Genomic DNA, 20,127 nt, shown 5'->3' with positions numbered 1-20,127 from the left:
TTAATAACTAATTACTTATATTAATATTATTATTATTAAAATATAATGAGGAGGCCTTAGCCCAGCAGTGGGACATTTGCAGGCTGTTACTATATAACAATATTTAATATGGCTTAAAGTCAACAGCAACCAAAAAAAATATTTTGCTATGAGAGTGAATACATACCTTAATATGGTAGTTTTCGTGGCGGCGTATGGCAAGGTGAAAAAAAACAATTAGACAGCAGCAGCGGTGCATCCACTCTATTCGTATAGAAGACTACAGTAAACTACGAAGTATTCGACTTGGAATCTAATAAAGTCGATGCACCGCGAGTTCATATCATACTGCTATTGACTCTCTTAGTGGTTGGTCTATGATTAAAATAACTGCAGCTCCCTTCTTCAAAATAATCTCCATTTAAAACGTAACCCGCGAGTTTTGCGGCATCCGGCTGACGGCTGCAGAAAACACTTTGTTCGCCAATTTGAAATGATATAGTTGAGTTATGAACGACGAAAAAATGAATTCCCATAACATTGAAGCAGAATATATGGACATTGCGAATAGAAACGCTTGGCCGATCATCTATCAGGTAAGTCTTGTATATGTATGACGCGTTGGTTTACGTTGTATATGCCACGCAAGAGTAATTGGGTTCACAACAAGAAAAAACTACTTAATTTTAATGTTTTATCCCTTTGCTTCGATAATAACAATGTTTATACTGAAATTATTGATCAGAGAGCTTGTTTTTATCAAAACTTCTAATATTTAAGTTACAAAATAAGTATGAGGGTATACCTAAAACAAATAGAAACTTTACAAAACCATTTAAAGCGATGTAGAATTTAAACTTCTCGAAGTTAATCTCCTACATGATGTTTTACAAGAAAACATAAACAAAATTTTTCTATTACTTTTAAAATCTACTCGGCCATAACATACATTAATGAAAACTTTGTCAGCTTAATTGCGTTGTATACACATATCTACGAAAATCAAGCATGTATTATGTTCAAATTATAACATTATTTTTAATTTGATGAAATGAAAATCAGATATTACAAAATTTTTTCTTTACATTATTCCTTTGTAAGTTTTCTAAACTGCATTGTAAGTTATGTATTTGATATTCATAATTTATTTATCCTATAATTTTATTAAAATTTAAAGTATTCATTATTTAGTAGTTATATTTATGTAAATTAAATACAATTTAAATATTACAGAAAATTGGGCGAGAATGTCAATCCTATCCATATACATGCCTTGAAGCCAAGAAACCTCAAAACAAGCCATTAAATCGTTACCGTGATGTAAATCCATATGACCACAGCCGAGTTGTCTTGAGCCGTTCTGAACATGACTATATCAATGCAAATTTAGTAAAGGTAAGATTTTATAACTACTTAATTTTTACTTGGAATGTTGATTAAAATGTGTTTAGGTTATTGGGTTGACAGTGGATGGGGATAGGAATGTTTTGCCTATATAATTCCTTAAATGGAATATATTTTCAATTTCTGGCAACAGTTAGCGACCTCATTGAAAATTGAGGGAGTCTTCAAGATAAGATTTGAAAGAAAAAATGGTGAAATCTACTGCTGTTTTTCAGACATAGCACAATTGTCCACATATTTGATGTATACACATTTAATTACCTATTTAATTTTTTTTATTTATCATTGTTTATAATTCTTGGAGACAGTCTACCAAAATACATTTTGCCTTTATCTAACATTAATTATTATCGAAGGGTCTGACAAAAGTATATCTTTCCGAGCCGGTGGTAGATTTTTGACAATTAATATGCAGATGCAAATCTTTTTATAGTATATACACATTTATAAATTTTTAACTGCGTAAATTAAATTGGTAACGGGAGCCTAAAAGGTTGAATAAATAAATAGAGCATTTCTCAAACGCCCGACAACATCGCATCACAAGGTCAATCGGTTGCATATGTCGTGTCGGGGGAACAGAGGAGTAGCGCAACAGTCACGATAGTCACATATTTTTGTTTCGGTTCAGAAGTAAAATTAGAAATAGAGAAATTGAATCAAAGCTCTGCAAAATATAACTTTGTTGTTGTTTATGACATTAAAATATCATGAACGATATTGAATACAAAACCAAAAACACATCGAAATGGTACCAATGAATAACGGTTTAAATATTTGTAATTCTTTTATTGGTTTTGGTTATTTTTCTGGTTTGCCCAATTCAATATTTCATAGATCACTCGTTTTTTTACTTGTTTCTGATTGAATTTTCCATTTCTGTGATAAACACGCATCGCATTGTAAAAAGGTAAATAAAACAATTAATCCTACCCGCGACATCATTCCTATATTCGATGATGAACTTACGTATAAGTAAATGCTTTTCTGTAATATTAAACGATGTTTTATTACTAAGAAAAAGAATCGAATCTCAAAATCAAATATAGATTGCAGCTTACTGCATTTATTTTAAATAGCTGTATAAATGATATCGACAAATGGGACGAAAGAATACTTGGTTCAATAAATCCTTATACCATAGTCTTATTGGACAATTGCAAGCAGTTGGAAGTCTCCAGCAAATAGCGTATTACACGCTATTGAGATGAATTTACTTGCATTTATGTTTAACAACTTCGAATACGAGTTCCACCTGACTACGATGGAGATTTTCGATGGATGATTTATAATTTCGATTACGAACTTCAATAAAGTTTTAATTTGCTTAAATAATTGTTTACTGCCGTGCCTATTACTACTTTTATAAAAGATAAATGATAAAATCAAAACGTGTAATAATAAATAATGCTTATCGAATATACAGTAAGTTTAGTTGAAAAAAAGTTCATAAAAATGAGACCTTAAATTTTGATTGCCTTGTAATTCGCTACTACGCTTACATGCGTAAATTGTTGACTGCAACCAATATAAAACAATCAGTAAAGATATTTACGTCCGTCCCAAGGCTACATGTCTATTCCATTTTGCCGCAAACATATTTTTCTTATATAGAAAATATATATATTTTCAGCTTACTTTGCATTGTCAACGTTGTCAGAGAGAAAATGATATTTTTGGGTGATTTAGAAACGAACAAAGACATTTTATAATATGTATATTTTCACACAATCTTGCTGATCATTGCTGAATTTTGCATAAATTTAAAATTGTAATTGTAAAATTAAATAAAAATATTCAAGGAAATATTTTAAAGCAGCAAAGATAGTTTGTAGCATTTTGCTACGAACTATCTCATGTACGTAGATATCAAATATATAGCCAATACATTCCATTTTAAAAAACTACCTTCTAAGTTGCGGTGGGATTTGGTCTATTTACTCTTGAGGGTTCTATTCTGAGCTGAGATAGAAATTTCACAAAATCTGTCTACCAAACAACGCTGAGATAACATTGATTTTAGAACTAAAATAGAATTTAGTGCTAAAAATCAATTTTGTCGAAAGAAAAGAGATCGTGTGTCGAGATAGTCGTGGATAGATTTAGCCATAGTAAACGTTAGCCTTTATTAAAGTGATATAGCAAAAGGGATATAGACTACTTACGTACGCATATATTTAAATTAAGAAGCCTAGAACTAGCAAAATTCTAGATTTCATAAGCGCGTCCATGACACACTGCTCTAGATTTCTATGCTTTTTCTATTTAAAACAATCGACAGGGTTGGGTTTTTTTTCTTGTTGCCCATTTTACAAACTATTATGATGAATATGGTATAGTTCTTCTAACTATAGTAGTCTTAACAAGCGCTGCAGCGACTGATTTAATAAATAAATACATGTTTAAAGGATGCTTGACATGCGACCAGCAACGTAGTATTTCGTGAAAATAAAATGTAGTAAGCGCCAAAGGCTTTATATCGTTATCAATTACAAGATGGTTTACTGGCTTTAGATTAGTTCTAGTTATAATTAATTATCCATTTATTTTGTTAATAACTTAAAGCATTACGAGTAAAAATAAAAAAAATGTAAAGATTAAAGGACATTTCGAGTTTTATTTTTAACGATACAATTTTATTCTTCTATAAATTTGATCAGACGCAACCCTTCGAACTGATAAAAGATTAGCAAATTTGCATTATACCCTCTTAAAGTAATTTCTAACTACGATTTCATCAAATTATTATCTCCTGAACCGTTAACCATAAATGCCAATTTGTTCTATTCGCTGATTGAGTTGATTACGTCTTTGACATTTATTTCTACCAGTTTATGTACAGCCATTACACTCACGTCAGTTTCCAGCGAAGCCTAAAATGGCTTTAAAGTTTAAAGTTCAAGAGTTAAATTGTTGATGAAGTTTATAATTTATTTCAGCTTTCCACTACTGCATAAATTACAAACTTAACAAAACTCAACAACTTAACTCTGCATGTCGTTGGGACGACACATCGTGCCACTCCCGTTTTTCATGATTATTGGTATATATATTTTTTTTGAGATTTATCAATTTACAACAAATAATATTTATAAATTAGGATAGTTTGTTGACAGTTTATGATTTTTTATCTAAGTTTTTAAAATCTTAAATAAAAAATCCGAAGGTTAGAATATTTTTGCAGTAGACTGGCTTGTTTTGGTTGCACTCCTATTAAAAAAGCTAAATAGTGGTTTTTAATTATTCCATCCAATTCCTCGTGCGATTGTTATTCTCATTTATATTTTGGTAATCGGTTATCTCGATAAAACGGATATTACACCGAGGGAAGTTGTAGCTTTACTTAAGGCTGGGCGCAGGTAACTTGACCCGCAGACTGCATTTAAATCGTGCAAAGGTACAGCCGTAGTACCAGAGGTACTGGAACCGGGTATAGACGATTTATTTTTATTATAACCTCTTCGATTCGCGTCCATAGTTTTAATGCTGCCTCAGCTTCAGCTTCACAGAAGCTAAGCGATCCGCATCCGGGGAGCTGCATTGGTGGGGGGAAACTGAAACTCGCCTGAAATTAACGGTAGTATAACGTCGATCTCGCCTGGAACTTTTTCGAAAACACATTATTGTACGTTGGGAGATTAAAGTTTACATTTTTTCTTATGTGAATTCTTAGCGATGACGAAGGGATGGGTTGCACAAACTTCATATGGAACGATTGACTCAATGCTTTTCTTACATGTGGAGAGGAATTTAGTCAACGGAAAAACCAAACTATTCTTTGGCGATCCATTCCAAACAGAAGTGCTACACGTGGTTTGACAGGCTATCGGTACATAATTAACATCTCTAAGACTACGTTTTGCCATATGCTGGGGTTATAGGAGGAAATTATTTGAATATGTATGACTTTTTGTTCTGGGGTGATTTCCATGTTTTACCAATTTTCTAGATTGTATATATTTCAATATTTAATTATAAAATCAAAAATAATAACGAGGAAACATGAAAAAAAGATATGGCTCGACTTCTTTCCTTCAAAGTATATTTAAAAGGCTTTATCGTTTCGGTTTTATTTACGATGTAATAAAATGTAAATTTTATTTTAAAATTAAAAAATGTACAGAAAGAGTTGTAATTTACAACTCACCACCCTATCCCTCCCACTAGGGCGGAAATTAGTAGCTTCATAAAAACGAAATGATTATTTGATCGTGTGTAGTGTAGTTATAACAGCCTGAGAATGTCACACTGCTGGGCTATGACCTCCTCTTCCTTTTTGAGTAGAAGGTATGGAATTTATTCTACCACACTGCTCCAATGCGGGTTGATGGAATACACATGGCACAATTTCAGTGAAATTAGACAGAAATGCAGGTTTCCTCACGATGGTTTCCTTCACCGTCAAGCACGAGATGAATTATAAACACAAATTAAGCACATGAAAATTCAGTGGTACTTGCCCGGGTTTGAACCCACGATCATCGGTTAAGATACACGAGTTCTTACCACTGGGTCATCTCGACTTACTGTATAGTTATTATAAGGATATATTCCCCGAGTCGCCCTTGTCACGTAGTGTGACTATAAATGCCACGTAACTTTAGATTATCAACTGACGAATGTGGTACATCGTCGTCATGGTCGAAGTTGAGTATGCAATCAACTAATGCATTCCGTCCGTCCCCCAGGTGCATAACAAATAGCTATATAGGTGCTCATGTATGTAAAAATAAGTACGTATAAAAGGATCAAAGGTTCCTTTTAAAACTAGTCTACGCGTGGAACAACTGTTTTACTGTTTCTTTCAAGAGGACAAGTGACTTGAACAACTTATCTGATATATTTAGCCACAATTTATACGATAGTCATCAAGATGATCTTTTAATTTGCAATCATTCGTTTAGAGCCGAAAATTTATGCTGATTTTATGTTTACTAATTCTACTAATTAAATGTAAAATAATTTAGTCCAGTCTACTAGCCTGTCTTTATTATAACACTAACCATATGGCGGATCATAATAAATACACTGAAACAATCACTCATTTAATATTCTTAGCGTTTGAAAAGTCAGCGCATTGGAGGGTGTATTTTCTTTGTCCACTAGTCTATAGCATGGTATTGAATGTGATTTACAATTACCATGCAATCATATTATTAACTATGTTTAAGGTCTCGTGCAACCTTGCAAAGCTTGCCTTAAGTTATTACAGTGATCGATCGTGTATTATTGGGGTTCATTCGTTCAAATTCAATTTTTTAAACACAATCGATAAACTTCTTAAAGTTGGAACATTTCCAGATAGTCCCAAAATCGCCAAAGTCACGCCAATATTTAGGACAGGCAGTTGATCCGATCCCAGTAATTATCGGTCCATATCAGTTCTTCCGATTCTTTCAAAAAATTTATTAAAGGATTATATATAATCGCTTAAAAACATTTAAGTAGTCAAAAATTCTTATATAAACAGTACGGTTTTATAGACAACAATCTGATACTCTATCCGCAATAGTAGATTTGATTACAAAAATAAAACAAAGTATTGATAACAAACAAATAGCCTTAGGAATATTTATTGACCTTAAAAAAGCTTTTGACACTATAAGCCACAATTTTTAAATCTAATCCCACTAAAAGAGTTCAGATTGTTAAAATTGGTGAAATACAAAGCAATCCTAAAAATCCACAAGGATCGATATTGGGGCCCTGCTATTTCTTATATATATAAACAACATCCAAAACATTGGATCAAAATTTGACGTTACTCTTTACGCTTCTCTGTTTTATTTTGGTAACTCTATCCATACCATAATTTCAGAAGCCCAAGAAGACTCAAATAATTTAAATATCTAGTTCCGATATAACCTATTAACAATAATTACTACTAAAACAAATTATATAATTTTTTTAGCCAAAAATAAGAAAATAACACACCACAAGCCATTATTGATTAATAATCAAGTTATAAATAAAGTAGGGGAAGAAAAGTACTTAGGATCAATTTTTGATAGCCACCTAACTTGGAAACCACATCTTGACAAAATTAAAAGCAAATTAACATCATTAAACGGAATTATAAGAAATATTACTAGATGTCTTCCACGTCAAGTAAAGTATACGCTTTATAACTCCCTAATCAAACCACATTTAGACTATTTAATAGAAATCTGGGGTACAGCTGCCTCAACAAACTTAGCGCAATTACAAGTTAAGCGGAAAAAATTAGTAAAAACACCTTTTAATTATGAATTTTTTACAACTCAAAAAATTTACAAAGTTTCAAAAATAATGAATGTCGCTCAAACCTATAATTACTTTATTTGCATACTAATCAAAAAAAATTTGGATAAAAATATACACACAGAAATAGAATTGAATTAAAACTGTCAATCAAAAAGAATATAATTAAGTAACGCTAATAACATAAAACTATCAAAACCTCGTACTATTAACTATGGGAAGAAAAATATTATGTTTGACGGAGCGAAACGATTTAATAATTTACCACAAAATATTCAAGAAGCAAAAAATATGCGTTTATTAAGGAGACTATTAAAAATACTATGTTCAAAGCAATATAAAATAACACAAATACATAATATTTACTGGTGGTAGGGCTTTGTGCAAGCTCGTCTGGGTAGGTACCACCCACTTATCAGATATTCTACCGCAAAACAGCAATACTTGATATTGTTGTGTTCCGGTTTGAAGGGTGAGTGAGCCAGTGTAATTACAGGCACAAGGGACATAAAATCTTAGTTCCCAAGGTTGGTGGCGCATTGGATATGTAAGCGATGGTTGACATTTCTTACAATGCTAATGTCTAAGAGCGTTGGTGACCACTTACCATCAGGTGGCCCATATGCTCGTCCGCCTTCCTATTCTATAAAAAAAAAAAAAAAAATGAAACAAACTGTATAATAATGTAAAATTATTTATTAAAGTTAATAGTATTCAAAATAGCAATAAAAATAAATAAAATAAATACTTGTAATGAATTCTCACTCATTCATACCGCTTCCTTGCTGTACTTAATCTGTATATTTGCGATAAGACCATTCTATCGACAATAATGCAAAGTTTTCACAGATACCCTCTTAGAAATTGTATTTTTCTATCATTTAATAATATCATGTATACATAATGCTTTGCCGCGCCGCTTGGCAATTGGTGTAGTCATATTATGTTCTCATGTTAGTGAATGTGTTTCTTGATGAGAATAAAGTTTATTTAACCCCAAAAATTAGAGGTATTATGCAGATTAAAAGACACATGACAATATTAAAAGCCGTGGACATGCTACCAAATATTCATTTTAGTTAAAAATTTATTAAATTGCTTTTTTCTTTACGTACTTCACATTAATGTATTTTATTTATTCTAAGTATCATATAAAACAACTCTCGGACAGTTTAATAAATCGTTCTTAATTATTTGTCTAGCTTCATTCCTATTTGAATATTGTTAATTTAGAGATTTTTTATTTATTGCATAGCTAGGCGTACGGTCATATGGGCCACCTGACGGTAAGTGGTCACCAACGCCAATAGACATTGTCATTGTAAGAAATGTTAACCATCGCTTACATCGCCGATGCGCCACCAACCTTGGGAACTAAGATATTATCTCCCTTGTGTATATATTTACGCTGGCTCACTCATCCTTTAAACCGGATCTCAACAATATTAAGTATTATTGTTTTGCGGTAGAATATCTGATAAGTGGGTGGTACCTACCCAGACGAGCTTGCACAAAGCTCTACCACCAGTGAATAATAAATAAAATTTGTATAAAAATAGTTCGTGTTTTATTCTATATGCTCTATTCATGTGGCTATTTCATAACATAACTAGTTACTTCTAAGAAGGAAAACATAACTACCGTAATATGATGTAGATAAAAAAAATTTGGAACTTCAAATCGTTTTTAATTATATGACCACAATTGTATGTATATATACACAATCAACTATTTTTGTCAATTATGCTACTATGATTGGTTATATTTTACGATAAATTTCGACAGATTTATAATAAAACAAATTACCCCTGCAACTCCCTCGCTAGTAAGAGACGGAGGGGGGGGGGGCGTCTTTCACTGAATGATGTCAACTAAGTGAGTTGTATGTTATCTGGCTTTATAATTGAACTAACGAAACTTGCTAAATTTAGTTAGGAGGTGTACGGCTGTTGCGAACTAAGTCGAGTTGAACATCATGTGTTCGGATCACATTAAAGCTTTGTCTTCTCCAAGTATAATGGATTATACTTGGAGAAGACATTTATCCCTATTTTAAAGAATACCTTACAAATATAATCATTTCATTTTTTTTACGTATGCTTGAAAAACTTTTTATTATTTTGTTTATACGTAGATTGTTTTTATAAATATAATTAAAGCTGTGTTGTTATATACAAAACAATGCAACTTCATTTCAGAAAGAAGATGAACAAGGGGCGGTTTATCGCGACGAAGACAGCGATCATATATTTTAATAGATAAATTATTCGTGAAAAAAAACTGTTTCTCGTTAGTTATTGAATCGGTATTAGTACATATATTTACTGTGATTGCCTTATTACTTATTATCTTGATTTATTATTATATTAATTTATTATTGATTTTTTATTATTACCACAGGCAGGCACATAAACAGTAACAGCCTGTTAATGTCCCACTGCTGGGCTAAGGCCTCCTCTCCTTTTTGAGAAGAAGGTTTGGAGCTTATTCCACCACGCTGCTCCAATGCGGGTTAATAGAATACACGAGGCAGAATTTCAATGAAATTAAACACATGCAGGTTTCCTCGCGATGTTTTCCTTCACCGTCAAGCACGAGATGATAAACACAAATTAAGCACATGAAAACTTAGTGATGCTTGCTCGGGCTTGAACCCACGATCATCGGTTAAGATTCACGCGTTCTAACCACTAGGCTATCTCGGCAGGCACATATAGTCAATATGTCGGTAATAAATAATATAGCGGTATACCATATCCTTTTCTGTACCCCTGACTACATGCATTTAATGATAATTGGTTGAGTAGTTAAGACGTAAAAACTTAACCAAAAAAACTGATTTTGCATTTACATGAATTATTTTGTCTTTAGATGGAACGTGCAAACCGTAAATATATACTGACTCAAGGGCCGCTCGCTTTTACCGTTGGTCACTTTTGGCTGATGGTTTGGGAACAAAATAGCCGCGCAATCCTCATGCTGAATAAGATAATCGAGAAGAACGAGATCAAATGCCACTGGTACTGGCCCCACGGTGTAGGAGCAGACGAGAAGTTTGTGCTCTCGGATGTTAAACTAACCGTCGAACAAATAAGCGAGGAGGATTGCAACTATTACACTACCCGTGTTTTTAGGTAAGTTTAAAACTAAACAAATACTCTTTGTGCTCTTTTTTTTTCGCGTCGCTTTCCTGCTTTTTGCGAAAGCAAATAATGTCCGGAAGCCGATTATTGAATTCCATAATTTGCAATTCCTTTACATGAACCAGCTAAATCTTGTTAGATAATTAAGACTTATATTTTCTTCTACATAATTTCATAATTATCTTCAATAAATACCCACGCTGGAAATTGTTTACGAGAAGCAAAAATAATAACAGCGAATTCTTAGAATTAATATATATTTTCTGTTGATCATTAGTATCAGATTAATATTTATTTATCCAATGCAAAATTATCTAGAATATTTGCTTTGCGAAAATATTATATTGAATAAAAAATGTTTTTTTACATTATTGTGCCTGTTTACTTATCATATATTTTTAATCAATACATTCATAAAAAATGTTTTCTCTTTCTAGACAAAACTGTAGTTAATGTGTTTTAGTGAAAATTTCTCTTCGTCATGTATTTCCATTTTCCAGTAACATATTTAAATATTAATTGCAGTTAGCCTGAACACGACCTTCAGCGCTAAACAGTGGGTCACGTAAGATTAATGTAATGATAAATCCTTATGGGGCTTTGCGACAGTTTATTCGCATTGCTATACGTTTTTTTTTTGTTGTATGTTATGTGAGCAAAATATTTTAATAGTAATTGGCACAAACCGTTCCAAATGTATGATAAATCTTAAGTATTGTTTTTTTTTACAATAACTACAACCGTTCTTCTATATGAAGCGTAAAATTAATTCATGATAAAAAATAATCTCATTGAATTTTTTTTCCATCTAAAGTGTTAATTCCGAGCGTTTTTTTTAATTCAACAGTCAATTAGCAAGCGAAAGCGTTGAATAAATCATACGTTTTGATTTGATGATTTGTTAAATTTGATGAAATACTTTATCGATTACTTGTCTAGGAATAAAGATTATATAAGTCAACGAATGGAAAAGGCCCACTTATTGCGCGTGGGTAACAAACACTAGCGTAGGCGGTTTGCTTGTTATGAACGAGACGACTTGAAGCCCATGCAATTGAATTAGATTTATCCGAGCGAAAACTTTGCACGCTATCATATTACGTTTTGTGAAGCGAATGATTTTTTAATTTTTGCGAATTTAACTTTTATATTAAGAAAGGCGTTTTTGTTTTGCTAATAAATTTATAATATGTTGAATCATTATGAATTTATGATATTTTATTCTGATGACACTTATGCTTTAGCCACCTATGACTAAAGTTGAGTCTGAAAACTGCTTTGCGAGTGTTTGACGTTCGATCGATAGCGATGTTCAGTTGTATTATTGATTTAAGGAAACGAATATTTCATTATCTTTAGAAATTAATTGCGTGGCTTTAAATTGTAGATACGTTGTTTTACTTTAATGCTACGTTAATATTTATCTATAAACAAAAAATATCTATATTTTTAATATTAGTGGGATATTATTTAAATAACATAAATATTAAAATTCTATATAATCAAACATTCAAAAATTCGACAAAAGCGTGTGTAAAATACAAATAATAATTATAATTTAAAGCAATATAATAACTATAATTTCGAATTAACTATTTTTTTATATCGCTCAAATGTAAATAATCTTGTATTTCATAGAATCTTCGATATGGAGAGCTCAGAAAGTCGTGAAGTCATACAGTTCCACTACACAACTTGGCCAGACTTTGGTGTCCCATCTTCTCCGGTCGCCTTCCTGGAGTTCTTAAAGAAGGTCCGCTCGTCCGGCGCGCTGGACCCCGAAGTTGGTCCACCGGTTGTGCACTGCAGCGCTGGTATCGGACGATCAGGAACGTTCTGCTTGGTTGACTCCTGTCTCGTTATTGTGAGTACACATGTGTATAATTGAAACGTTGAAAATGTTCTATCAAGTAATTTACCTGAATTGTGTATAGTTTATGATTTATAATAATATGGTCGGTTCATTTATTTAACTTTATGTATGGTCTCTGAGCTACAATCACATGTGACAATTTCTCAGGCGTAACGTTAAAACCTTTAGAAACATCTCCTCATCAACTTATAAGAAGCCTGGAAAACGTATGCTTTATTTGACATCCTCGTTACGTAGTCCATAGAATCTAACGTATACATATTTCTATTATTCAAACATCCTAGCTGTCCTTATCGCGTTGACTATCGTACTAGGTTTGTCCATCACGGAAAATATATGACCTCAAAACACTTTACAATCTCGTGCATGGAATGTTACTATCACCGGATTCACTTAAGTTAATAAAATTCAATGCCCCTCAATCCATACCTAGATTTTCTTGCAGATATTAACCTAACCTTTGATAGGACTAACGTTGGTAGACACGATTAACTGAATAAATTGAGACGCTGATATTTTCCTCCATGTCAATATTACCAGATCTGTTGCTAGGCGTAAACGCACACGGCTTCTAGATTAACGTTTTTTTTTTCATGTTATATATTATTATATTCAATTAAGTGTATAATCTAAATATCTAGTTTTTGTATTTTAATGTTCGAACTTAAATTGTTGATTAGATTTTGTTTATCTTCAATACATTTTATTGCTAGCTACTTTTCGTAACTATAAATATTATATTTATTAACTGCATTATATCTTAATACACAGTGTATTCAGATTTAATGTATCTAATGAACTAACGACCTTATTTATAAACGTTGCTTAGCGGCTGTTTAGTTAAACGCTGATTTCTCTCTTTCTGTCATTAGTGATTTGACATTCGAAAGAAAACAACGTCGTTTAACTAATCACGCGCCTTACAACGCTTATTAGGCCATCAGTGTTCAGTTATTTGTCAATGGTGAATCCTACTTTCGTTATTGAAAAATATATTTATATGATATTACTGATTTTCGGTATATCTTGTTATAGATTGAAAAGGAAGGTATGGAAAGTGTTAACATACAGCAGATACTTTTAGAAATGCGCAAAGATCGCATGGGCTTGATACAGACGCCGGATCAGCTGCGTTTTTCATATCAGGCCATTATTGAGGGCTTCAAACGATTCAATCCTAACTTCGTGAGTATATTTCTTAAATATGTCAATTTTCTTGTAAATATTTAAACATCGCCAACTGTACAATTGGGACTTAAACACAACACTCCTAACCTATACCAATCGAAGAAGGCGTAGATAGAAGATGTAAACAAGCATTAGATTTACAAATATCACGCGATTTACTAATAGCTCTGCTATATTATGCACAACAAACGGATCTTTATTTATAATACAACACTTAATTTCTTTTGTCAATTTCTATTTTACCTCCAATGTTCCGATAAAATCGACGCCGAAATTTAAAATGTAATTTTTTTTTTGCGTATCCAATGATTATGATTTCGCTTCAATTCAACGCTAAAGCTGTTAACTTGTATTTTCTTCGCCTGCAGTCATAATAGGCTGCACACGTGATCGTTGGTGGTTACTTTCATTATTTGAACATTTACGGTCACACGTATAAACGTTGCTTAGCGGCTGTTTAGTTAAACACTGATTTCTTTCTTTCTGCCATTATTGATTTCACATTCGAAAGAAGACCTAACATTCTTTAACTTAACCACCTTTTAGAAATATTATCATTGTTAACATACTGTCTGTATTAATAGAAAGAGGATCCAAAAATGGAGGAGAGTATATATTCAACAGTCGCCGAGGAGAACGAGGAGGAAGCGCCTCCACCACCGCCACCGCGGGCCGAGAGCCTCACGAGGGCTCCTGCCAGGCCCTTGCCTGCTATACCCACCAGTGCGTCACTTGGTACGAATATTGAACAATACTTTCGTTATTCTGATTTGTTTCCAGTAAAATAGTTGGGAATTTCTGCATTTGAAACTGCGATTCTTTGGAAAATCGCCAATCATTATAAAAAATTTGACAATATTCTTTTGGTGTGGTCGCATTTTTACATTTGTGATAAGATTACTTATATACGGTAACGAAAGAATATCAACTTTATTGCATTCTGTACAAAGAAAAACAATTATAAATAGAAATAATGCATAAACCCTTATCAGGTTAAAGGTTTTTTTGACCAAGCATTAATATTTACGGATCAAAAAGTGCAACCATAATCAGCTGCAAACAATTTAAACTTGTCAACGAATTTACGCTTGTCCTAATTTAAAGCTGATGGTGAGACTGCGTAGCGCAACAACTTACATAATAATATTATAAACTAAAATCCACCGAAACACCTTCATCTGCTGGTTTAAGTTTTATGCATATTCGTTTAGTAGTTTTTCAGTAAGCGATTACAAAAAATATGTCAACTCATTTATATAAGTATATATAAATTTCAACTTGTTAAAATAAAAATGCTTAGATAGAAATATCAATCAATAATCCAATGGAATTAAAAGTGACATGTAATATTATGTTTCAGGCAACTTGAACTATACACGTTCGCCAGAGGGCTCTAGCTCGGACGAGGATCCTCCGACGCCTCCAGCGCGCGAGAGCTCCACCCCGGCCTCTTCTGCCGACGACGAGGACGACGAGCCGATATCCGTTACTGAAAGGTGAAACAATTCTATAGATAAAACGGTGATCGGAAAAAATGACTAAAAGTGAAGTAAACTGTTAAGCGTCAAATAATATCAACTTTTACCTGTTTACGCTTTTTTATTTAATATATGTACGTTAGTAGGCTGGCCTCGTTGGTCTAGTGGCTTGATGTAAGGCCGCAGACCCGGAGGTCCTGGATTCAATTCCCAGGTCGGGCTAATAAAAAGTTATTGGGTTTTTCTGTCTGAAAATTCTCAGTAGCAGTCCGGAGTCTGGAAGTTGGAAGTGTGTGCACTCCCGTGCCTCGGAAAGCACGTAAAGCCGTTGGTCCTGCGCCTGAACTCTTTCTGGTCGTGTCGGATTGCCGTCCCATCGGATTATGAGAGTGAGGGAAGAGAGAGTGCACCTGTGTATGCGCACACACTTGTGCACTATAATATCTCCTGCGTAGTTGGCTAATCTCTCTTGAGACTGGCTGTCGTGGCCGAAATCAGTCTGGAGGACATTAGTAGGCTGGCAAATGGGCCACCTGATGCTAAATGGTTATTTCTGTCCATTAACCTTTCTTTACATCGTCAATGCACCACTAACCTTGTCTTTTGTCTGCTTCTATAGCCATGCTTTGGAAGTACTTCAGCTATTTATCGACAAAGATAAATACTGAGAATTATTATGCTCCGACTTGAGGGGTGATCTGACAACTTATAATCGGGTGGCTATTTAGTTCGTGTATAACTTGTATTTGAACATTGCGTGTCACGTTTCAGCGGCGAGACCGGCGAGACGCTGCGACGGCGCCGCACCCGCGAGCTCGCCGAGCGCGTCTCCGTAATGAAGAAACGTGCGCGCGACGCCGAGAGATGGCACGCGCTCAAGAGGTCTCTATACAAGCCACTCACCATCACATTCGGATTCATTCTAGCCGGCATTGTTATCTACACATACGTCAAACATTAATCCTAACACTGTTTACTCATATACCTGAATTTTTGTACACGCAATGTATACGTAGCTTTAGACGATGACGACGCCCGAACGATGCCGAAGCGCCGCGGCCGTCAGACAACGCGGTCTGTGAATACTTAGTTTGTTATCATTATAAAATGCAATCAATATATCTCCGATCGTAATCGCTCGGTGTGTATTTCAGTAATACTTTATATATAGAAAATCTGCAATTGAATTATTCATCGAAGTTTTTTTGTTGTTATCAATACTCGTACTTTATTATAATCTGTTTTTGTTAATATATCTTTCTAAGTATACAATACGTATATTGTATTATGAATTGTTCAATCTTGACTAATACTAATTACACTAGCACGGCACCTGTTAATGCTAGAGAGCTACTTGACGTATTTTTTTTTTTTTATAAAATCATGATAGTACATAAAATGATAATCCTAATCTAATCTTAGACATTTTATAAGACTTTATAACAAAAAATTAATAGTTTAAACACATTTATGAACTTTCGTAATGTTATTACAAACTTCAGATTTAATTGGACTACAAAACGACTTGCACTGAACTGGCCCACCTTTTAAGATGTCAATTACTGATCTTATGCCATAGGCTTAGAGATATATAGTTCACGACGACATGCAACGCAAACGTTCCTGTTGCATTTAAAAATTACCTTACGAAGGAATTTTATATGATCTTTATCAATTAGAAATTTCGATCTGGTAATAAAAAAAGACATTCGTATAATCGTTCTCATATTAATGTACATTTAGTTTTCTATAATTAATTTCTTTATGCATAATTCTGTGACGACACGAACTATGCGACTGCCAATACATTCAATGATTACAACACATTCTTAACATGTATTGCTAAGTGACTATTATAGCGTTAAATAATTTTATAAAATCCATTTTGGACAATTTTGTCCATTGTTTAATAGACAAATAAATTTTATTTTTTATGATTTTATTTAAAGTTTTTTATTTCGTCCATTCGACAAGTTCACGTTGCGATTCATATAACCTGCACGATCGAATGTTTGATGTAAAATCAAAGCTTGTTAGACGTTTTATATCTTTTTGTATGGTATTCAAGTAAAATGATGAGCTTATCTCATTTATCCAACCAGTGCCTAGATTTTTTTTAGTGTAATATGCATATTGGAATTCACAATTCGAAGAATATAATAACCAATTTATAGATAATTTTTATGTACTATAATCAACATTCGATATATCGATTTGAAAAAGTTCGACAATGTCGATATATTTTTATAGAATACATCGTCCTAAAAGCCTTTTACAGCCGTATGATATTTTTTCATTTAAAAGAACTGTCTTAAATGGACTTATTTTGAATATATTTTTTTTCTTTATTATTTAAATACTAATTAATTTGAAAGAACTGCTACAAAATGAGCCATATATATTATGTTTAATTTATGATTGTATTTAGTACAAACAATTTAACTTTGCCGGTCTGAAGTTGAAGTAAGTGACGTCATTGTAGCGCGATAGAGTGAAGCAATCTAACGATAAACAGTTCGATGTAGACTTTGCTCTCGTTCAATTTCCATCATACGTCTCCTTGTTAAATATTTTGTTTGTTGTTATGTTTATAGCCGTTTGTTATTTTTTTGTTATTTGTTGATGTTGTCACTGCATTTAATTTAGTCATGCACAAATAAAAAAAACATTTTTAAATGTACTATCTACATACAATTATTCATATCAAATGCAACTTTAAATTTAATAGAACTTATCTAGTTTTAATTTACAGACCGACGAAACGAAGTTAAAGTGTTTGTACTGTCGCATTTTGTTTTGTATAATAAGTGTTTAAATGTTGACAAAATAACAATTCTTCGGCACCGGATTAATAACGTGATAATCATTCTAAATGTTTCATTAATTATGAATTATCTGTTATAAATATATTTAATGAACTGTAACCTGTAATCAAGTAGTAATTAGAAGAAAAAAAAGCGTAAAATCATTATAACTGTATTATCCGTAGATTAACGTTAGCATGTATATGATCTGCCACAAACTAAGTGATATAAACAAGTTGTCGTATTTACAAAATGTAGAATTAGATATGTATAATTTAAATTGGTGGGGTTGTTAAATTTGAACAGCGGTTTATTAATTTCAGGTTAAAATCGGAGGAAAACTCTAAAACTGAACCATGCGAAGACTGAAGAGATTAGGTAACAAACATTTTTAGAGAAATTTTATGCGAAACATTGAGATATAAAATATGAACATATCTTTATAATTTCAACTTTTAGCTTGTTTTAAAGTTATTTCAGTTCCGTATAAGCGATTGAAGCGAGATTATATGATTTCTAGATTACGATATTAGAAATGAGATTTGTGAAACGTTAATGTGGAATCATATCTCTGTTGTTCACGTGTTCTATAGAATAAATTAACAACATCCGTCCTTAACACACGAAAGGAACAATAACAGTTCAACTTATGCGATTGAATTAAGTGAACCCGAAACATTACGTTTCAATTGATTTCATTTAACATCACTTGGACTGCAATAATGACACCGATACAATAGACATATACAATACTGTTAAGTGTTAAAAAACATACAATATAGTATCATATTTTACGAATTCGATAAACTAATGACATTTTTGATATGATTTGTTTTTAGCGTTACTAACAAAATTATAATTTTGTTTAAAATGATTTGCTTATGTTTATGGAATATATCGTAATTATTAGCGACACATAGGCGTGCCTACACAACTATTAGACTAGAAAAAGGCTACTTACTAGCTTAAGTAAAAATCGTAACGATTTTTAGATTGTGTTGATAAGCTCCTATTAATAAGTAGGTTAATTTAGTGTTTAGAGAGCGGTCTAAGCTTGGGCTCGGACACGGATGAAAGTATAATGTCAGAACATTATAGTCAATAGAATCATCTACGTGACGTACGGATTTATCGCCGTAGTGCATCGTAACGGCACTAAAATATATAATTATCAGATAAGAATTACAGTTACGACACGCGGACACCATATAAACGTATAGAAATATTTTAATAGAGTAATTTTGTTACATTTCACGGCAGGTGAATGTTGATTTCCTTGACTAAACGGATACGTTCAATTTGATTGAATTTTGTTGCAATGTGATTATTTAAAATTATAATGACATCGAAAAGGAATGTAGAGCTATTTTTACACGGAATTGCCTAGATCTACTACTTCAATGTTTGCATGGTAAATGTAAGAGTGTACATAAGATGAAGGTTAAACGAGTGAATATTAAATTATTTATTTAGGTCTTATTTTTAATATCAAAAATTAAAACCTATATTGGGGAAACATTTTTTGTCATATTAGTATATTGTCGCGGTTCTTATTACCATGGTAAGGTAAATATTTTTTTAAACCAATTGAATGAAACCTTTTCGTTTATAATATTCGACTTGGTAGTGAATTATTTCTCCATAACAAATTTCACAGTAATCTGTCCAATGAATCTATGAAAGCAGACAAACAGAGGGCAACTTATACGCGTTTACTAACCTATAATTAATATTAAGTAGATGCACAACTCGTGCGCAGGCCTGGCGAGACAATTCTTCGCATGATGCTATAACTTGTCGTTTAGTAAACGACGTGCCTTATTCAAATTTCTAACTATAATAAAATACTTGATACTCAATATAGGTTGTATCGTTGTGCCGGTTGACATATATTATGTGATTTCTTCTCATGTTCTCGCTAACACAAATAACATGGCCTTTGCATTACATATGTAGGTTTAATCGTGAAACACATTCTTGCCAATTATGTTAACATACAAGTAATGTTATTATTGTAC

General features: G+C 32.7%; 2 protein-coding genes across 4 annotated transcripts in view; both read left to right on the top strand.

Moving 5' to 3' along the window:
- The window catches only part of LOC126780716 (pyruvate dehydrogenase phosphatase regulatory subunit, mitochondrial), a 236,825-nt gene that overhangs the window by 122,721 nt on the left and 93,977 nt on the right, over positions 1 to 20,127 (top strand). The window lies entirely within an intron of this gene.
- Positions 233 to 19,467, top strand: LOC126780730 (tyrosine-protein phosphatase non-receptor type 61F-like). 2 transcript variants are annotated; one of them, XM_050505392.1, is made up of 9 exons: positions 233 to 575; positions 1,213 to 1,374; positions 10,495 to 10,757; positions 12,405 to 12,630; positions 13,675 to 13,824; positions 14,412 to 14,562; positions 15,188 to 15,323; positions 16,077 to 16,187; positions 18,433 to 19,467. In XM_050505392.1, exons 1-9 carry the CDS (start codon positions 489 to 491, stop codon positions 18,476 to 18,478), a joined length of 1,332 nt encoding a protein of 443 aa, XP_050361349.1. In that variant the 5' UTR covers positions 233 to 488; the 3' UTR covers positions 18,479 to 19,467. The 2 variants fall into 2 exon arrangements, with proteins under 2 accessions (XP_050361349.1, XP_050361348.1); XM_050505391.1 differs by having other exon boundaries at positions 16,077 to 19,467.

The sequence above is a fragment of the Nymphalis io genome, chromosome Z, assembly GCF_905147045.1.
Source record: "Nymphalis io chromosome Z, ilAglIoxx1.1, whole genome shotgun sequence".
NCBI lineage: Eukaryota > Metazoa > Arthropoda > Insecta > Lepidoptera > Nymphalidae > Nymphalis > Nymphalis io.
The sequence above is the reverse complement of the archived record's forward strand: the minus strand, read 5'-3'. Positions and strand labels throughout refer to the sequence as shown.